This window comes from Vulpes vulpes, chromosome 10 (assembly GCF_048418805.1).
Source record: "Vulpes vulpes isolate BD-2025 chromosome 10, VulVul3, whole genome shotgun sequence".
Lineage (NCBI taxonomy): Eukaryota > Metazoa > Chordata > Mammalia > Carnivora > Canidae > Vulpes > Vulpes vulpes.
In genome coordinates, this window is record NC_132789.1 from 78,457,539 (window position 1) to 78,473,660 (window position 16,122).

General features: G+C 34.1%; 1 protein-coding gene across 12 annotated transcripts in view; it reads right to left on the reverse strand.

Moving 5' to 3' along the window:
* The window catches only part of WASHC3 (WASH complex subunit 3), a 115,360-nt gene that overhangs the window by 79,695 nt on the left and 19,543 nt on the right, over positions 1-16,122 (reverse strand). For all 12 annotated transcript variants that reach the window (XR_011994955.1, XM_072724727.1, XM_072724731.1 and 9 more), the window contains one exon: positions 3,159-3,223. Coding sequence is in view for 11 of the 12 variants with exons in the window: in XM_072724727.1 (XP_072580828.1) it covers positions 3,159-3,223 (65 nt within the window). In the remaining variant the exon portion in view is untranslated. The remainder of the gene's footprint in view (positions 1-3,158; positions 3,224-16,122) is intronic.

Genomic DNA, 16,122 nt, shown 5'->3' on the forward strand with positions numbered 1-16,122 from the left:
ATTATGAATTTCATCTCTTACTGGGCGGGTCCAGGGGGCAGTCTATGTATTCTAGAATAGAAGTAGTAATTGCTAAATAATAATAGTAACTATCGTTCTGAGACATACAAGTATACAGAAGAATAGGATAAGGGAGAAACTTCCCTCTTGCCCCATAAGATTAGGCATTGATTAAAAGAATTTACCTGTTGCACAGTTCTGAATTCAAAACTAAAACAAATTAACCTTAAAGATTTCCATTTTGTCTCCCCTTAAACTCTTTAGAGTATGATGATTACAAAGGTATTCTTTCACATGTCTTTATCTCAATAGCATTGGAAACTAATTTTTACAAGCTAAACAGAAATAATTCTTGGTTATATAAGCACTATTGTTATTCTCAAAAACTTGGACTTTTAAAAATAATCATTTATTAGCAAACAAATTTTATTTGCTAATTATCAGGACTTTTCTTCAATTTCACAGACTTTCTAAAATTCAATGATAGTCATTTTTTCTTGGAAAATAGCCAAGTTTTCTTCTCCATTATTATGTAAACTATTTTAAAATTAGTTTCCAAATTTTATACAAACAAGTCAATCAAATAATAATGTATTTGTGATCAGTCTTTATTTCTATATTACCCTCAGCTTTGCTTTTTGCTCAGTGCAGACAGATCCAAACTATTTCCTCTAATAGTTGTATGAGTTTGTCTTACCACCTAAGGCTAATTTTTAAAAAGTGTATGTTTATACTTTAAAGTAAAAACAAGACAATGTTTACTGAAAGTTCTTGGCTGAGGCTTAATATGTATTAAAATTCTAAATAAAAGTATACTCTTCCCTCAGATGATACATTTTCTTCTCCTTCATCATCTCAGACGTTTTTCCCCCAAGTGAGGCTCCCAAATTTTCTGTAAACATAATTCCCCAAATGCCAGAATCCCTCTTTAACCCGGCGGTTGATTTCACTTATCGTATCTAGCTAAATGCTGAAGCTGGTTTTCTAGTAGTAGTGGTGATAGGTTATAGTGAGTCACCCCCACTCCAACCCTTGTGACCCATGGCATGTACTTATGAGGTAATGGATCAGAATTCAGGCTCCAGGCTGTGGTTGAGGAGAAGCTTTTCTGTAAGACAATGTTAACTGTTACTGGAATTCTATCCCAACATTTGGCACCACCTTGCAACTGAATGTTTCTCAACATTTACAGACAATGATGGGTCCTCAAACTTGCTAAATGAGATACATCAAGGAAGTATTAGGGGTGCTGGGGATTCTCCCCTTGGTAGTCATCCATGGACTTCCTCCCTTGGTGATACCTAGATAGAGTCTTGACAAATATGAAATTAGCCAGGCCAATAAGGTGGGGGAAGGAGTTCCAAGGAGAAAAAAAAAATCAAAGACACTAAAAGGGAATAGGAGAATAACATTCAGAGAGCTGCCAGTCATCTGCTATAGGAATGTATGGAAGAGAGGCAAGAAATAAAGCAACAGAGTCTGGGTCTTGATGATAAAAACATCTATTTGCAATTCTAAGGTGTAAGACTATGTGTGGAAGGCAGTTGAGAGTCACAGAAAGTTTAGATTCACTAAGGCTTTAGTGACAGACTGAAAGAGAATTAAGGAAACCAATTGGGAGCTAAAATAATAGTTCAGGTAAGAAATGATGAGGGCTTGAGCTGAACAGCAATAGGCATGGAGTCCTGTGGTCAGCTGTGAGAGATATTAAAAATGAAAAAAATCATAGTGACTGATAGGGACAGGGAATAGGATAGACTGAAGGATGACTTTCAAGTTCTTGGTGTGGGTAGCTGATTGAAGTAAAAGATTATGAAGTAGGTTTAGACTGGGAAGAGGATGAAATGAAGCCAGTAGGGGGTAAAGAGATTGGATATCCAACATATGCTGATGCTAACTGGATGGTTAGTTTTCCATTACACTTTCTCTAGAGAGAAAAATAATAATTTTAAAGGTCATTTTAGCTCTGTTATTGTAGAAGGTCTACTGTGTATCCAGAAGCAAAAAAGAGGTCATGGTCAATGTTAAATATATTTATAACATATATTCCAATGAATACCAAAATGGATTGGACCCATATGCTCAATTCACATTAAAATATATGTCACAAACCATCTGTTTCTAAAGTGTGTGTCAGAAACAATTTCCAGAACAAATGCCAAATATCTTGGAGATGTCTGAGTTCAAATTACCAATATATGCCATTGTATTTGAACTGTTTGCTACTTGGACATATACTAAATGTAGATACATGTGTGAAATCTGTTCTTACAGACTTTTAAAAAATTCTTAAATATTGTTTTTAAAAGATAAAATATGAGAAGAAGACTTTTATTGTGTTTTACCTCCAAAATGCACACATTTTCTTGAAGGGCTGAGCGCCAAGAAAAATTTCAAAGTATATTGCGAGTAGAGTATGAATGTCTGGATAACATAACTAAATACATCAGGGTGAACTAAAACCCCAAACTGGACACTTTACAAATATCTAGATACTTGAAAAACAGACTAGCTCTGAATAATCCATTAAGATATATTTTATCCAGAATGAGCAATGTAGCCAGGTTTCCTTGGATGGAATAAATTATTGTCAAAATTCTAAGCCACAATTTGTCAGCATTTCTCAAAAACATTTTTTTATAAAATTCACACAAACAGATATCTAGTTTCACAGCAATTATTAATGCAGACCTAGAGTGGCTTTATCCTATTTATTTCTCAATCTGGCTCAACTTAGATCATGGTAACTTTCCTATACACTAAGGTCTTAAAAATCTGGTAGAGAAAGAAAGGAAGAAAGGAAGGAAGGAATAAAGGAGGGAGAAAGGAAGGAAAGAATAGAATAAAAAAGAAAAGAAAAAGGTAGCATAAAAAATTTTTGTTGGATGCTACTGCTGTGGAGCAAAACTGTCATCAAATTCCATCTCTTTTGGATATATAGATTCATCAATTATCTATTGAAACTGCTCCTAAAATGTGGTTTTAGTAGAAGAAGAGATTTTTCATTTTTCTAACATTCGCAGAGACACTATCTATGAGGTGGTTTCCTCAACCATAAAATACTGTATAGTGGGGAAAAATATAGAGCTTGGAATATATTTATTATAACTGATAAATTTAACATCTTGGCATAATATGATATTAGAATAATTACTTACTCAAGAAGATCTGGGTCTAGTCCTTCTGATATCATTTTGTTTCTTATTGCCATCACTGGAACACCCTAAGCAAAGGACATAAGATAATCAATAATTAAAAATGCCTCCTTCATATAAACAGATATATACAACAATGAAGCAGAATTGAGAGCCCAGAAATAAACCCAAATACAGATGGCCAACTAATATCTGACAAGGGAGCCAATAATACTCGCTCAATGGAGAAAAGACAGTCTCTTCAATTAACGGTGCTGGGAAAATTGAATAGTTATATGTAAAAAAAAAAAACGAAGCCTGATCCTCATCCATATCTTATACCACTCACAAAATTAACCCAAATGGATGAAAGACTTAAATTTAAAACCTGAAACCATGAAGCTCCTAGAAGAAAACTTATGAAAAAAACTCTTTGATATGGGAGTTGATAATGATTTTATGGAAATCACACCCAAGCACAAATAACAAAATACAAAATATGTGAGACTATATCAAACTAAAAGCATCTGTACAGCAAAAGAAACCATCAACAAAGTGAAAATAAAATACCTAAAGAATGGGAAAAAATATTTACAAACCATATATCTGTCAGGGGTTAATATCCAAAATATATAAAGAACTTATACAACTCAATAGTAAAAAAAATGTAAATAATGCAAATTCAAAATGGGCAAAGGACCTGAATGGCATTTTTCCAAAGAAGATATATGAATGGCCAACAGGTACACAATAAGATGTTCAACATTACTAGTTAATAGAGAAATGAAAATTAAAAATAATGAGATATCATCTCATGCCTGTTAGATGAATGTGAGCAAGGGAACCCTTGTGCACTGTTGGTGGGACTGTAAATTGGTACAGTTGCTATGGAAAATAGTGTGAAGATTTCTCAAAAAATTAATTTCTCTAATTAATTAAATTAATTAGAACTACCAGATGATCTTGCAATTCCAGTGCTGGAAATATATCCAAAGGAAATGAATATACTAACTACTCAAAAAGATGTAAGTCCATTTTTGTAGCAGCATTGTTTATGACAGTCAAAACATGGAAACAACCTAAGTGTCTATCAGTAGACAAATGGAGAAATAAGTTGTGGTATAGATATATCTCACACGGGATCCCTGGGTGGCGCAGCGGTTTGGCGCCTGCCTTTGGCCCAGGGCGCGACCCTGGAGACCCAGGATCGAATCCCACATCAGGCTCCCGGTGCATGGAGCCTGCTTCCCCCTCTGTCTGTGTCTCTGCCTCTCTCTCTCTCTCTGTGACTATCATAAATAAATAAAAATAAAAAAAAAAGAGGGAAAGCATACCTAAAAAAAAAGATATATCTCACACAATAGAATACTATTCAGCCATAAAAAATTAGAAAAACCTACTATTTATGACAACACGGATGGACCTTGAAGACATAATGCTAAAACACATAAAGACAAATACTTCATGATCTCATTGTATGTGGAATCTAAAAACAAAATAAAACTACCAAACTCATAGAAAAAGAGACCAGATTTGTGGTTACCAGAGGTAGGGATGGGGAGGTGGGTGGTCAAAAGTACAAACTTCCAGTTGTAAGATAAAGAAATAGTAGGGATGTAATGTACAACATGATGACTACAGCAAATACTGCTGTATGGTATATAGTAAACTTCTTCAGACAGTAGATCCTAAGAATTCTTATCACCATGAGAACTTTTTTTCTTTTCTTTTCCCTATATCTGTGTGAGACCATGGGTGTTAACCTATTGTGGTAATCATTTTACAATATATGTAAACCAAACCATCATGCTGTATGCCTTAAACTTATATGATGATATATTTCAATTATTTCTCAATAAAACCAGAAAAAATAAATAAATAGAAGCTAAAATAAAAAGCCTACTTTATTTTTTTTTAATTTTTATTTATTTATGATAGTCACAGAGAAAGAGAGAGAGAGAGAGAGAGAGAGAGAGAGAGGCAGAGACATAGGCAGAGGGAGAAGCAGGCTCCATGCACCGGGAGCCCGACGTGGGACTCGATCCCAGGTCTCCAGGATCGCGCTCTGGGCCAAAGGCAGGCGCCAAACCGCTGCGCCACCCAGGGATCCCCCAAAAGCCTACTTTATAAGTCTCCACATACTCCCTAAAATAAGACACCTTTTAGATGGTTCACTATTTAAAATAGTTCTTATTTTGCTTTTACATTAGTATGTATGTAGTGCTTGAATAATCTAATAAGGTACACATTTTAACTGACTTAATGGAATCAGTGCTGTCCAGTATTACATAATCCCCAACTTATCCTTTAAAAATCCTTTGAACTTATCCATTACTAATTCTGCTGTCAGATATCACATTTTCACTATCCTTATACTACCAAAAAAAAAAAAAGTCGACAATGCAAATGATTAAAATCTTGACTGGAATGTACAATAAATGCTTAACAAGATGAGTGAATGTCTTTTCAAATAAAGACTTCAGAGCTTTTTTTTTTTTTTTTTAAAGATTTTATTTGTTCATGAGAGAGAAGCAGAGACACAGGCAGAGGGAGAACTCAGTCCTGATGCAGAACTCGATCCCAGGGCACTGAGATCACAACCTGAGCCAACCACTGAGGCACCCAGGTTGCCAGAGCTTTCTATTCTTAAGTATAGCTATGTTAATGTTCTTTTCATAAGCAATGGTCCAATTCCATTTGGACAAATGTCAAATAAAATTCAAGAACTCTCCTGGCGCTGTATTATGTATCTTGTCTATATCTATACAAACACTAAATAATGATAATGCTGGTAGTATACAAGTCACAAAAACATTAGGAACATGTGAATCTCAAAATTCAGGATAAGAACATCAAAACAATAAGAAAAGTATATGACAAAAATAAATACATATTTACTTGAAAAGGCAACTGATCTGATGATAAATATTTACTGAAAGCTCACTTATAAAGCTCTAAGGGAAGAAGATGCAATCAAATCTCTTTCCAATTCCTGCTCTTCGCATCATTACCAAAGAAGAAACACTAGTGTGATGTGTTAAATCTGAAGACCTTTATTATATCACTTTCAAAAGTATGACTTCTGTGCTTTAAAAGGTTTTACCCACATTTGGGACCCTTTCTGTCATACATCTTCATCCCGTCTTCATCCCACATGGCAGAAGGGGTAAGCGGACCCAGAGCCCAGGTGGTAAAGAGCTCCATCACTTCTCGACTGGCACTGCACACTCTTCCCTTAAGGCATTCCATGTCACTAGCCAGGTGTGGACATTCAGTTTTGAGAGAAGAAGCCTCTTAGGAGCACTGATGCTCTAGTCCAGTTTCTCAGAACTCTTACCCTCAACTTTCTGGGCACCAACCCAACTAAGGTTCCCCTGCTTCCTTTTGCAGTTGTCCCATGTGTTTTCTAGTCTCAAGGATCTTAGGGGTAAATTTACTGGGTTAGCAGAATTCTGATATCACAATGTTTAACAATCACTATGGCAGCACAGTACTTCATCTGAGAAAAGACATAATCAGCCTCTGCCCTCAGGGAGCAGCCTAATAGATCTGTTAGATAAAGTGCAATCATGCGATTGAGAACAGAGGCATGCATAATGGGTAATGTTAGACCCAAGGAAAGGCTGAGTTGAGGACCAGCAAAGGATTTGCTGAGATAAGTCTTAAAGATGGGATAGAAGTTTTAGTTAAAATGAAAAATACAAAGACTAAGAAACATAAATCTGTAAATAATCTATCTTACACAAGTTGTCTCAAACATACTTTCAAGAACAAAAAGATACTTGCTTAGATAGTTCCCTCCCCCAAATGCTTATTTTATTTTACATTTCACCTAATAAAATTGTTTAAATCTTGGCAAGCATATGTAAAAATGTGAGAATCAAACGGATTAAAAATTCAGTATGAAGAATCCTCAAAGGTAATGACCATATATCTCACATAAAAATATTACAGATCTTGCCAAGTAAATTCAGATCTTTACTAACTATGATATTCATTTTTAAAATCAGAAAATGTATTAAAATTTAATTATTTACTTTTTAAAAAATGTCCAGAAAAGACAATTCTAGGTGTCAGAAGATGCCTTCTATAACCAGTCTCTTATTTTGGCTATAGGAGAAGAGGTTAAAGGAGGTTGGGAAAACAAGACTGTCTTTCAAATTTATAGGTTATCAGGATGACTCTCTCCTGAGAGGCAGCAAAGTCAAGACTGTTATTTACAGGCCTTTTTATAGTATTTATTTTCATAACTGTTATGTTTAAATTATAAATTAATAAAATGTAGTTTGTTAAGACTTAGAAAGTGGGACACCTGGGTGGCTTAGTGGGTTAAGCAACTGACTCTTGATTTTGACCCAGGTCATGACCTCAGAGTCTCTGCTCAGTGTGGAGCCTGATTTAGATTCTTTCTCTTCTTCTCCCTCTGCTCCTCTCCTCTACCACTCTTCTCACATGTGGGCTTTTTCTCTCAAAAACAAAAAAAGACTCAGAAAGCAATGGACACTTAAATGCACCTCAAGTGTTAGATGAAAATAGTACCATCACATAACTCTCTTCAAAGTCACACTCCTGAAAGTAATACTGTTTCATGGTACAAACTTTAAGAAATTTTAAAAAGTGAAATATGGTAGGGTTAAAAGACAAAGAAGGTAGAAGATAAAACCTTTTGTTAGCTTATAAAGTTTAAGGATAAATGAAAGAAAAAAAGGCAGCGACTTGCTTAGGGGCATCCAATGTGCACAGATACTTATATTTGGAACCAAAAAAGCATGAGCTTAAAACTTGTACCACTTTTAAAATATATTTCCTAGAACTAGGAAAGGTTTTTATTTTTAATTTTTAAAAGGATTTTATTTTATTTTATTTTTTTAAGATTTTATTTATTTATTCATGAGAGATACAGAGAGAGAGAGAGAGGGGCACAGACACAGGCAGAGGGAGAAGCAGACTCCATGCAGGGAGCCCGACGTGGGTCTCAATCCCAGGTCTCCAGGACTACACTCTGGGTTGAAGGCAGCGCTAAACTGCTGAGCCACCCGGGCTGCCTGAGAGAAAGGTTTTTAAACAAAATGTACTTAATAATTACTTCATACTAAAATTCATTAATTTTAATGGTAGAGGAGAAAGCTGACACTTGAATAAGTTTGGGAACTTTACCTGATAATTAAGTACTTAACTATTACTTAATTATTTAGTAGAACCAGGAAAGTTAGGACTATAAAGCATTTCATAAAAAACACTAAAGTGCTAAGGATAGATGTGATAAAGAGCAGAGTTTTACGTTACACTTCTTTAAAAAGACCTCTCAGTTTCTATTAACTATGGTTTGATGGTATAAGGTCTTTCTACAGACTCAAGTAAAGTATGTGATTTATTTATTATACTTTAGCATAATCCATAGGGTATCATTGGAAAGGTTATAGAAGTAAGTTGGAAAGCCGAGAAAACAGAAGGGAGGAGAAATGAGATGGAAAAAAACATTTCCTAAAATATAGCAGAGTGTGTGTATGAGGTGGTAGTGAGGGAAGCAGTGGGTAGGGAGTAATGGGGAAAATGGAAGTTGGTAGAATTAGATAAGCTTTCCTATTTTAACATGAGTTTCATGGCCTTGGTTATAGTATATACGAGAAACCTAACTATGTACACTCCATAATTTACCCTTAGTTTCTTGAAGTTCTTTACAGCACAATAATACAAATACTACCAAAATTTGGGGACTCTTTAGTCATTTCTGTATATGGATACAGATAAGAGAAAATACAAATGACTTATCTTACCCTAATAGAGACTTTAGTATTATTATCACTTTAACAAATCTCATAAAGTTTGATACAAAAATAATTTGGCCTGTGTCCCAAAGGATGCATTCCAAAGGGATTTGCTGCTATGTTTCCAGTGATATTGCTTAGAAAATTTGTTGTTTTGATATATTCTTCCTCAGGGGTTAAGGAAAGAGTCAGGTTTATTAAACATCAAAAAGAAGTGTGCAATTTCTGATCTCCAAGAGACAAAGTTACTGGTGGTCTAAGGAGGACATGAGAGACCTCAAAACTGAAGTCTACTGAACTGTGGGATTATTTTTGGCAAGTGAAAATGGCAGTTTGTCCAACATAAGTAATGAAGAAGAGAGAAGGCAGCCATAAGTTTGATGTTCCAAAAAATCACGTCTGTATTTGCGTCACTGGAGAAAGTGTGTAAAGAAGCCACACTAATGAAATTATGATGGCAACACTAACAGTTACTAGTTTCTTGTATCACAAAAACTGTAAGTTGCCAGTATTTATATTTATTGCGTTAATGAAAGACAAGCTACTAAATTCTTTTGTAAAACATATTGAGGTTTTCCTAAAGTTTTAGATTAGAAGGGGAGAAGAAAAATCCTAACTCAATCTAATAGGGATAAATGACTTTTTTTAAAGTAACAAAAAATGCTCTGTATACTTCGGTTTCTCCTCTCAGTTTATGAGCTTGAATCACAACAATGTAGTTATTAGAAAGGTAAAATACTAAGTCTCTTTCCTTTACCTAGGTCAACAACAACAACAAAATGATCTGCTGAGTTGACAGGTGAATTAGTATTTTTTTCCTTGCAGTGAGAGGGAATGAATAGGAGTTGAAAAGAAGCCATGGGTTGGAAAAAAGGCAACCCAGTACTCTAATCAGGTTGTTTAATTAAATTTTAACTTAGTGAAATGGACTCAACCATTTCTTTCCTTTTTAATTTTCAACAGTGTGATCTTAAAAATATCTATACTGCCTTTTATGAAAATATTAGGTAGGGTGCTATAATGAGAATAAAATCTTCAGGTGAAATATTCTATATAATAGATACTAAATGTATACTGCACTAATCCTACCACAGAAGCAAGCATATGATCACTGATCTCCTTCTGGAAGTTTTCTGTACAGGGATACAAAATTAATTTAAAATATATCTCTTAATCATGTAAAATGAATATGGCTATCTAAAAAAAAGGGAAGCTTTATCACTAATGACTTCGGTAGATTTAGAAAATGCTAGACTCTGATATTAACTCCAATACTGTTGCTATGAAGGGTCACTGATTTGAACCTAAATATGCAGGGAAATAAAAGAGGTTCACATATCTTGACTACTGCTATACACAGTGGTTTATATGGAACAGAGTAAATTATCCATTTTTCATTGATTATCTCAAGAGATAAGTTTTGTAGTGAGAAAGTATTTCTCACTGAGTGCTCATCAGATGAAGGAACAAATTCCATGATGAAATAGATAAAAATGACACTGGTCCTGACTAGGACCCCAGGACACTGGTGAAGTATATTCATAAAAATAAATACATTAGCCAATAGCCCATGTGCCTTTTGGGAACGGAACTAAAGTTAACTTAAATGCCTATCAAGAAAAACCTTTAAAGAAATTATTTCAAAAGGTGAAGGATCTATTGTTATGAGTCAATTAAAAATACAGCTGCATCAATTTCCCCATGTGATTGATTTTTCCCATTGATATTCCTGTAACATGATAAATGTCACGCGTAATGATCATGCTGCACTGTGTGTTTTCTTTGCATTTTGTAGCTAATCAGGGATTTGTTGATTTAAGGGCAATTTGGTGCTATGAAAAACCCATTTCCCCCCTCATTATAATGTAAAATAATATTTAAAATTTAAAGACTTGCTCTAATAGGCTAATCAATACTAGAATGCCATTATGAATACTTCAGCTATATATTTTTTTTGCTACACCACATTTCACTCAAATGACATTTGTTCTTTGAAACATGTATTCATCAAAATTTCCTAAATTTAACTATATTTCTACTTTCTAGGAATAAAAACTTAAAAAAAATTCTACAACAAATCACTTTGGAATTCACTACCAAAATTAAAAGCATAATAAGTTCAGATGGCCTTTTGTTCAGTTTTTGAAAATTACTACATGTACCTATTTAAGGAGATTCAAAGAAATATCTCCAAATATAGCAATAAAAGTTGTAAAGAATAAAATTCTTAGCAATTAATTACAAAGATGATTCTACTGATTGAAACCACAAAATAGTCACTTCTGAACTAATTTTTCAATAGTGATAATGTGTTTGAACAGGTGTGTCATGAGTCTCGTTCGGTGCCCTTAGTGATCCATAGGTACCCACTTAAAGACTGATGATCAGTATTAGCCATTCAACATGGCTATAGAACGACAATGAAGAAGGGTCCTGAATCTGTTATCAGTGTGTGTCATCATCACATGATCTCACCAATTAACTGAATAAAAGTCATTTGTGAACTTGGGCTAGGAAAACAACGAAAAAAGTTGTGATGCTGTCTTATATGATGAAAAGCTATGGTAAGATGTACTTACATCTGGAGATATTTTTAAAAATTGCAGTATTAAGATGTAGGTATCTTCAAGTAGAGAAATAATTTTCATTAATATGAAATTTAATATTTCGAAATCTACTTCCCTTTAAAACATAGTTAACATATTCACATTTTTCCAAACTGTAAAACAATCCTTATCAAAAAATTTACTTACAAATGAAATATTGTGTCTTTACATTGCTGTGATCCATTAAAGACAAATTATCTTTCACACAAGGGCTATCTACCCCATTTTTATAAATGTTTATACTATTAGATTCTGTTAAATATGGTGCTAAAATGTCTTTCTCAAGCTGATGGTCTCTAAAACCACTTAAGACATTTCTCTGCCACCAGTGTTGAGCCTACTTCCTTATTATAGCTCATTTGCTTCTCTGGTCTTTTACTTTTCCTCCTGTTGATAAACCATAATCTTAGACAAATTTTAGTTACGGTGAGAATCACAGTATTTTTGAAAAGAGTAAATCTAAGTAAATAACTACATAATTTACATCACTTATTTCCTCCTCTTTGGAAAACTTTTTTGTGAGGTCCCTTATTTCTGGCAGAGTGGTTAGTAGTAGCAAAGAAGATAAAAGGACATGGAGAAATCGAAGTTGAGTGACTAAAAAATTATAGTTGGATCAGAATAAAAGAACTATACCACATTTCAGCAACTATAAAAACTGTCATTGTTAATATGTATCTTCAGAAGCTTCCTTAAGAACCTTAATAATAGATTACTGTTCTTTTTGTCACAACCTCTGAAGTTAGAGTTGTTTAAATGAGTTGGAATGAAAGATATGAAGTTTAAAGTTAAAATACTTTTCTGCATTTAGCCCGTCTTTGTTGGTTCCCATTTTATATGCCATTCAAAGGAGATTCCTATGAAATTCAAAACTACCTTAAGCTTATCCTCCAAATATTCTCTCCTATTTTGCTTAATTCCTTTTTCCTTCTTTTACAGGGAGAGGCATACAGAGGTATTGTGTTACAGTGAATTTAAGGCAGATGAAATAAATTTTACTGGTATTCCACAAAATAAACTGAAATAAATTAAATGTTTTGGTTTTAAAGGACTGTTTCAGATAGGCCATCCTATGTAAATTATTTTAGTTATGATACTAATTACACAAAAATATGCAAATAAATTCCTAAAGAAATATATTCTTTTCATACATAACTTTTATACTTAGAAAAAACTGATCTGACAAATTTAGCATACTAAATGTATTACCTTATCGATTATTTTTAAAAGATTATTTTGTAATCTCAATAATCTCAAGTTCCATTTATTCTCCTTTTAAATTGTTTTTAAATTTGATTTTTAATTATCTGATATATTATTAAAAAACAAAAAATTCGAGTCTAGAGCAGCCAGATATCCTCCTACAACTCTAAGGAACACTGATTTCTACATACACCAGTTTGTTGGTATGTGACTATTCCTTAAATAAGACTGAGGATTCAAAATGCTCCTGCAGTTCACAATTTAAAATGTATTTTTCCAGAGACTAGAAGTTCCATAAATAGAAATAGTTTTGGTAAACAACTAGTTTCTGGAAACAAACTACTCAAATCAACATCTTCTTAGCAAATGACTGCCACAAAAGAAAACTACAATGAAAAATATGTGGTGTCAGCTATATATTTATGGCAAAGTGCTATTATCAAAGAATATCTGAGGCATAGATAAGGCAGGTGCATAGACTATTACCAAATGGATACTGACAACCATCTAACTTACTAGTACCTGTCCACTACATGTTTTTCCTTCAGTATTCTAAGGAAAAGGAGAAATCAGGAAAACAAATGTATCAGAAAAAGCAAATTTAAAACCTGAACTTAGCAATATTGTTTACTGTTCTCTAACATATATAAGAAAAATAAAATAGCAAAGAATAAACAAAAGGGTGAATACATAATTTAAAATTAATACTTCTCAACATTAAACTGTATGTAGTATGACAGGCTCTGAACTCCCTAACTTTCAAGGCACCTTGGAGAGGGTTCAAAAGGTAGCCAAAATATTGAAAAATCCTAAGTGATTTTGAAATCATTGAAAAAAGTTTTAATGAAAATCTACAATCTTTTTGGGAAAGTGAAACACTTTCCAGTAAAATTGGCATAATTCTTCACACATGGTTTCCTTAGAGGCTAGTTCACTAACTAGCAGAGAATAAGTAATTCTTTTTCTTGGGCCAAAAATACAACAAAAAGTTACCTATTTCTAGGTTTTCCAAATACTCAGGCTACGGAAAAGCAGAGATAGCACCTCAAGGGCTCCCAAATGGTGGCTGTCACAGTTTTCTGCCTTTGGGGAAATCTCTATCTAATCCCCTTTGCATTTGTTATAAGACAGAATATAGAGGAAGGAGGATAACTGTCCTCTCTTGAGTTCCATTTACCCCAGTTCAAATTTACCATTCTGCTAAGCTTTGCTTTTTTCTTTTAGTTGTAGTCAAATGGACCTGGCTGTTCCTCTTCAATTGGCAAAGTTGACTGAATAGGGCAATTAATTAAATGAGCAAATGTTCACTTGTATCTTTTCAGTATCCAACTTCATCCACATTCATATGTGTAGGAAATCAATCATTATACATGCAGCTTTTATCTTCAATGCACAGTGAGATGCTAAAACACCATGGAAAGTTGTCCCTGGCACCCCAACCTTTATGTACTGAAAAAATACTGACCTTGATATTGAGCAGTAAACTTTGGGTATTATAAAGGAAACTAAAACCACATGTTAATATATCATAATATTTACTGAGTCTAAAAGCAATGAAAAAAAAGTATCATATAGTTGTTACACTAAATCTATACCAGTGTTCTCCACAACTTTGACTATATATGAAATAGTAGCTCCTCCTTTTTGATGACACTGTTGATCAGTGATGAGGAACCTATCCTGGAACTCTAGACCATGGGAGGTCACACCAGGGGCCATATCCCAAACAAGGCTTTAAAGCCTTTAACTAACTACCTTACAAAAACTATACCTTATCTAAAGAGCACTCTACTTCATGCTTGATTATTTTCCCCAGGTCTAAGGTATATAACGTCCTGATGAACATCTTTAATAATCAGTTGGAGATTCTTCATCCTTAGGTAATGGAAGTCACATTTCCCCAAGCCAACATCCACTGCTGGCAACAGATGCATCAGAACCACCAAAACCAAGGAGATTATTCAATTCACATTTTAAGCCAGCCAAAGAAAATAGAGCTTTAAAAAAGTCCAAGTGTCCGAAGAGACTGGCAAATATGGTTTCAAAAAATACAAGTCATTAGCTTAATGTGGAAGTCGGACTTTCCCAATGTACAATTTATTACTGGCAAGGGATTCACCAAACTTTGCCAGTAAAAAGGGGAGAACTGTTGGAAAAGTGATCTATGTACACAATTCCAGTTAAGTTATAAAAGCGATATATAATTTAGTAAAGGCTTGTGCTGCACTATTTTGACAACAAACATTAAATCAGAATCGATTATCTGCCAAATTTGGAAGACAACAGTATTACTCACTGAAAAATCTTGTGTAAAACTTTCTTAAAAAGGAAAAAAAAATCGGAAAATGCCAGCAGGTGTTCCAGGAACATTCATTAATAATGAGATCCAAATTTGAGGATCAATTAATAGATCTCAAACCTAGAGGGAACTTCAGATCTCATTTTATATATGAGGGACCTGAAGACTTGAGAGGTGACATGGCCTGAATGTGGTCACATAGGACTGTATTACAAAACTAAGAAACTATACCATGTTGCATCCCAGAAGTAGAATAAAGATCTAGGTGTACTCCCGGCATTCAAGTTGTGGCACAGAGAAACAACTTCTTTTTGGAAACATGATTATTCTTATGCCTCACAGAAGGTAGTAATGTAGGAGTGATAGAAAAAGATAATGGAGACCAAAAAAGCAAGGTACTATTTACTTCTCTGTGAACTGATACTTCTGATACTTGAAAGATTCTGTTGGCTTCTGTTCAAAGAAGTTTTTAATAATTAAGCAGGTTTGACTACCTAATGTTTTTGGTTTGGTTTCAAATTTTTAAAATTTTATTTACAATTTGTTAGTTAACATACAGTACAATATTCATTTCTGGAGTAGAATTCAGTGATTCATCACTTACATACAACACTCAGTGCTCATCACAACCAGTGCCTTCCTTAATAACCATCCCCCACCCATATCCCTCCATCAATCCTCAGTTTCTTTCTTCTCTATTGTTAAGAACAAGTCACTTATGGCTTATTTCCCTCTCTCCTCTTTTTCTTTTTCCTCCTCTCATATATTCATCTGTTCTCTTTCTTAAATTCCACACATGAGTTAGATCATATGTTGTCTTTCTCTGACTGACTTAATTCACTCGGCATAATATACCCTAGCTCCATCCATGTACTTGCAAATGAATTGCCTAGTTTCTAAAACTAAAACCTGTAGCAAGCAAGGCAGGGCAAATACCAAAGCAGTACATTCTAGGAGATAGCCAGGACTCAGGAAGAGGAAATTTGCATGGCAGCTTAGAAAGAGAGCCAAAAAAAAGACTGTAGTTTTATCCTGACATCCTAGAAGCCTGAAAATTAAAAAAAAAAAAAAAAAAAAAAAAAAGCTATAGGGGCACCTGAGTGGCTCAGTTG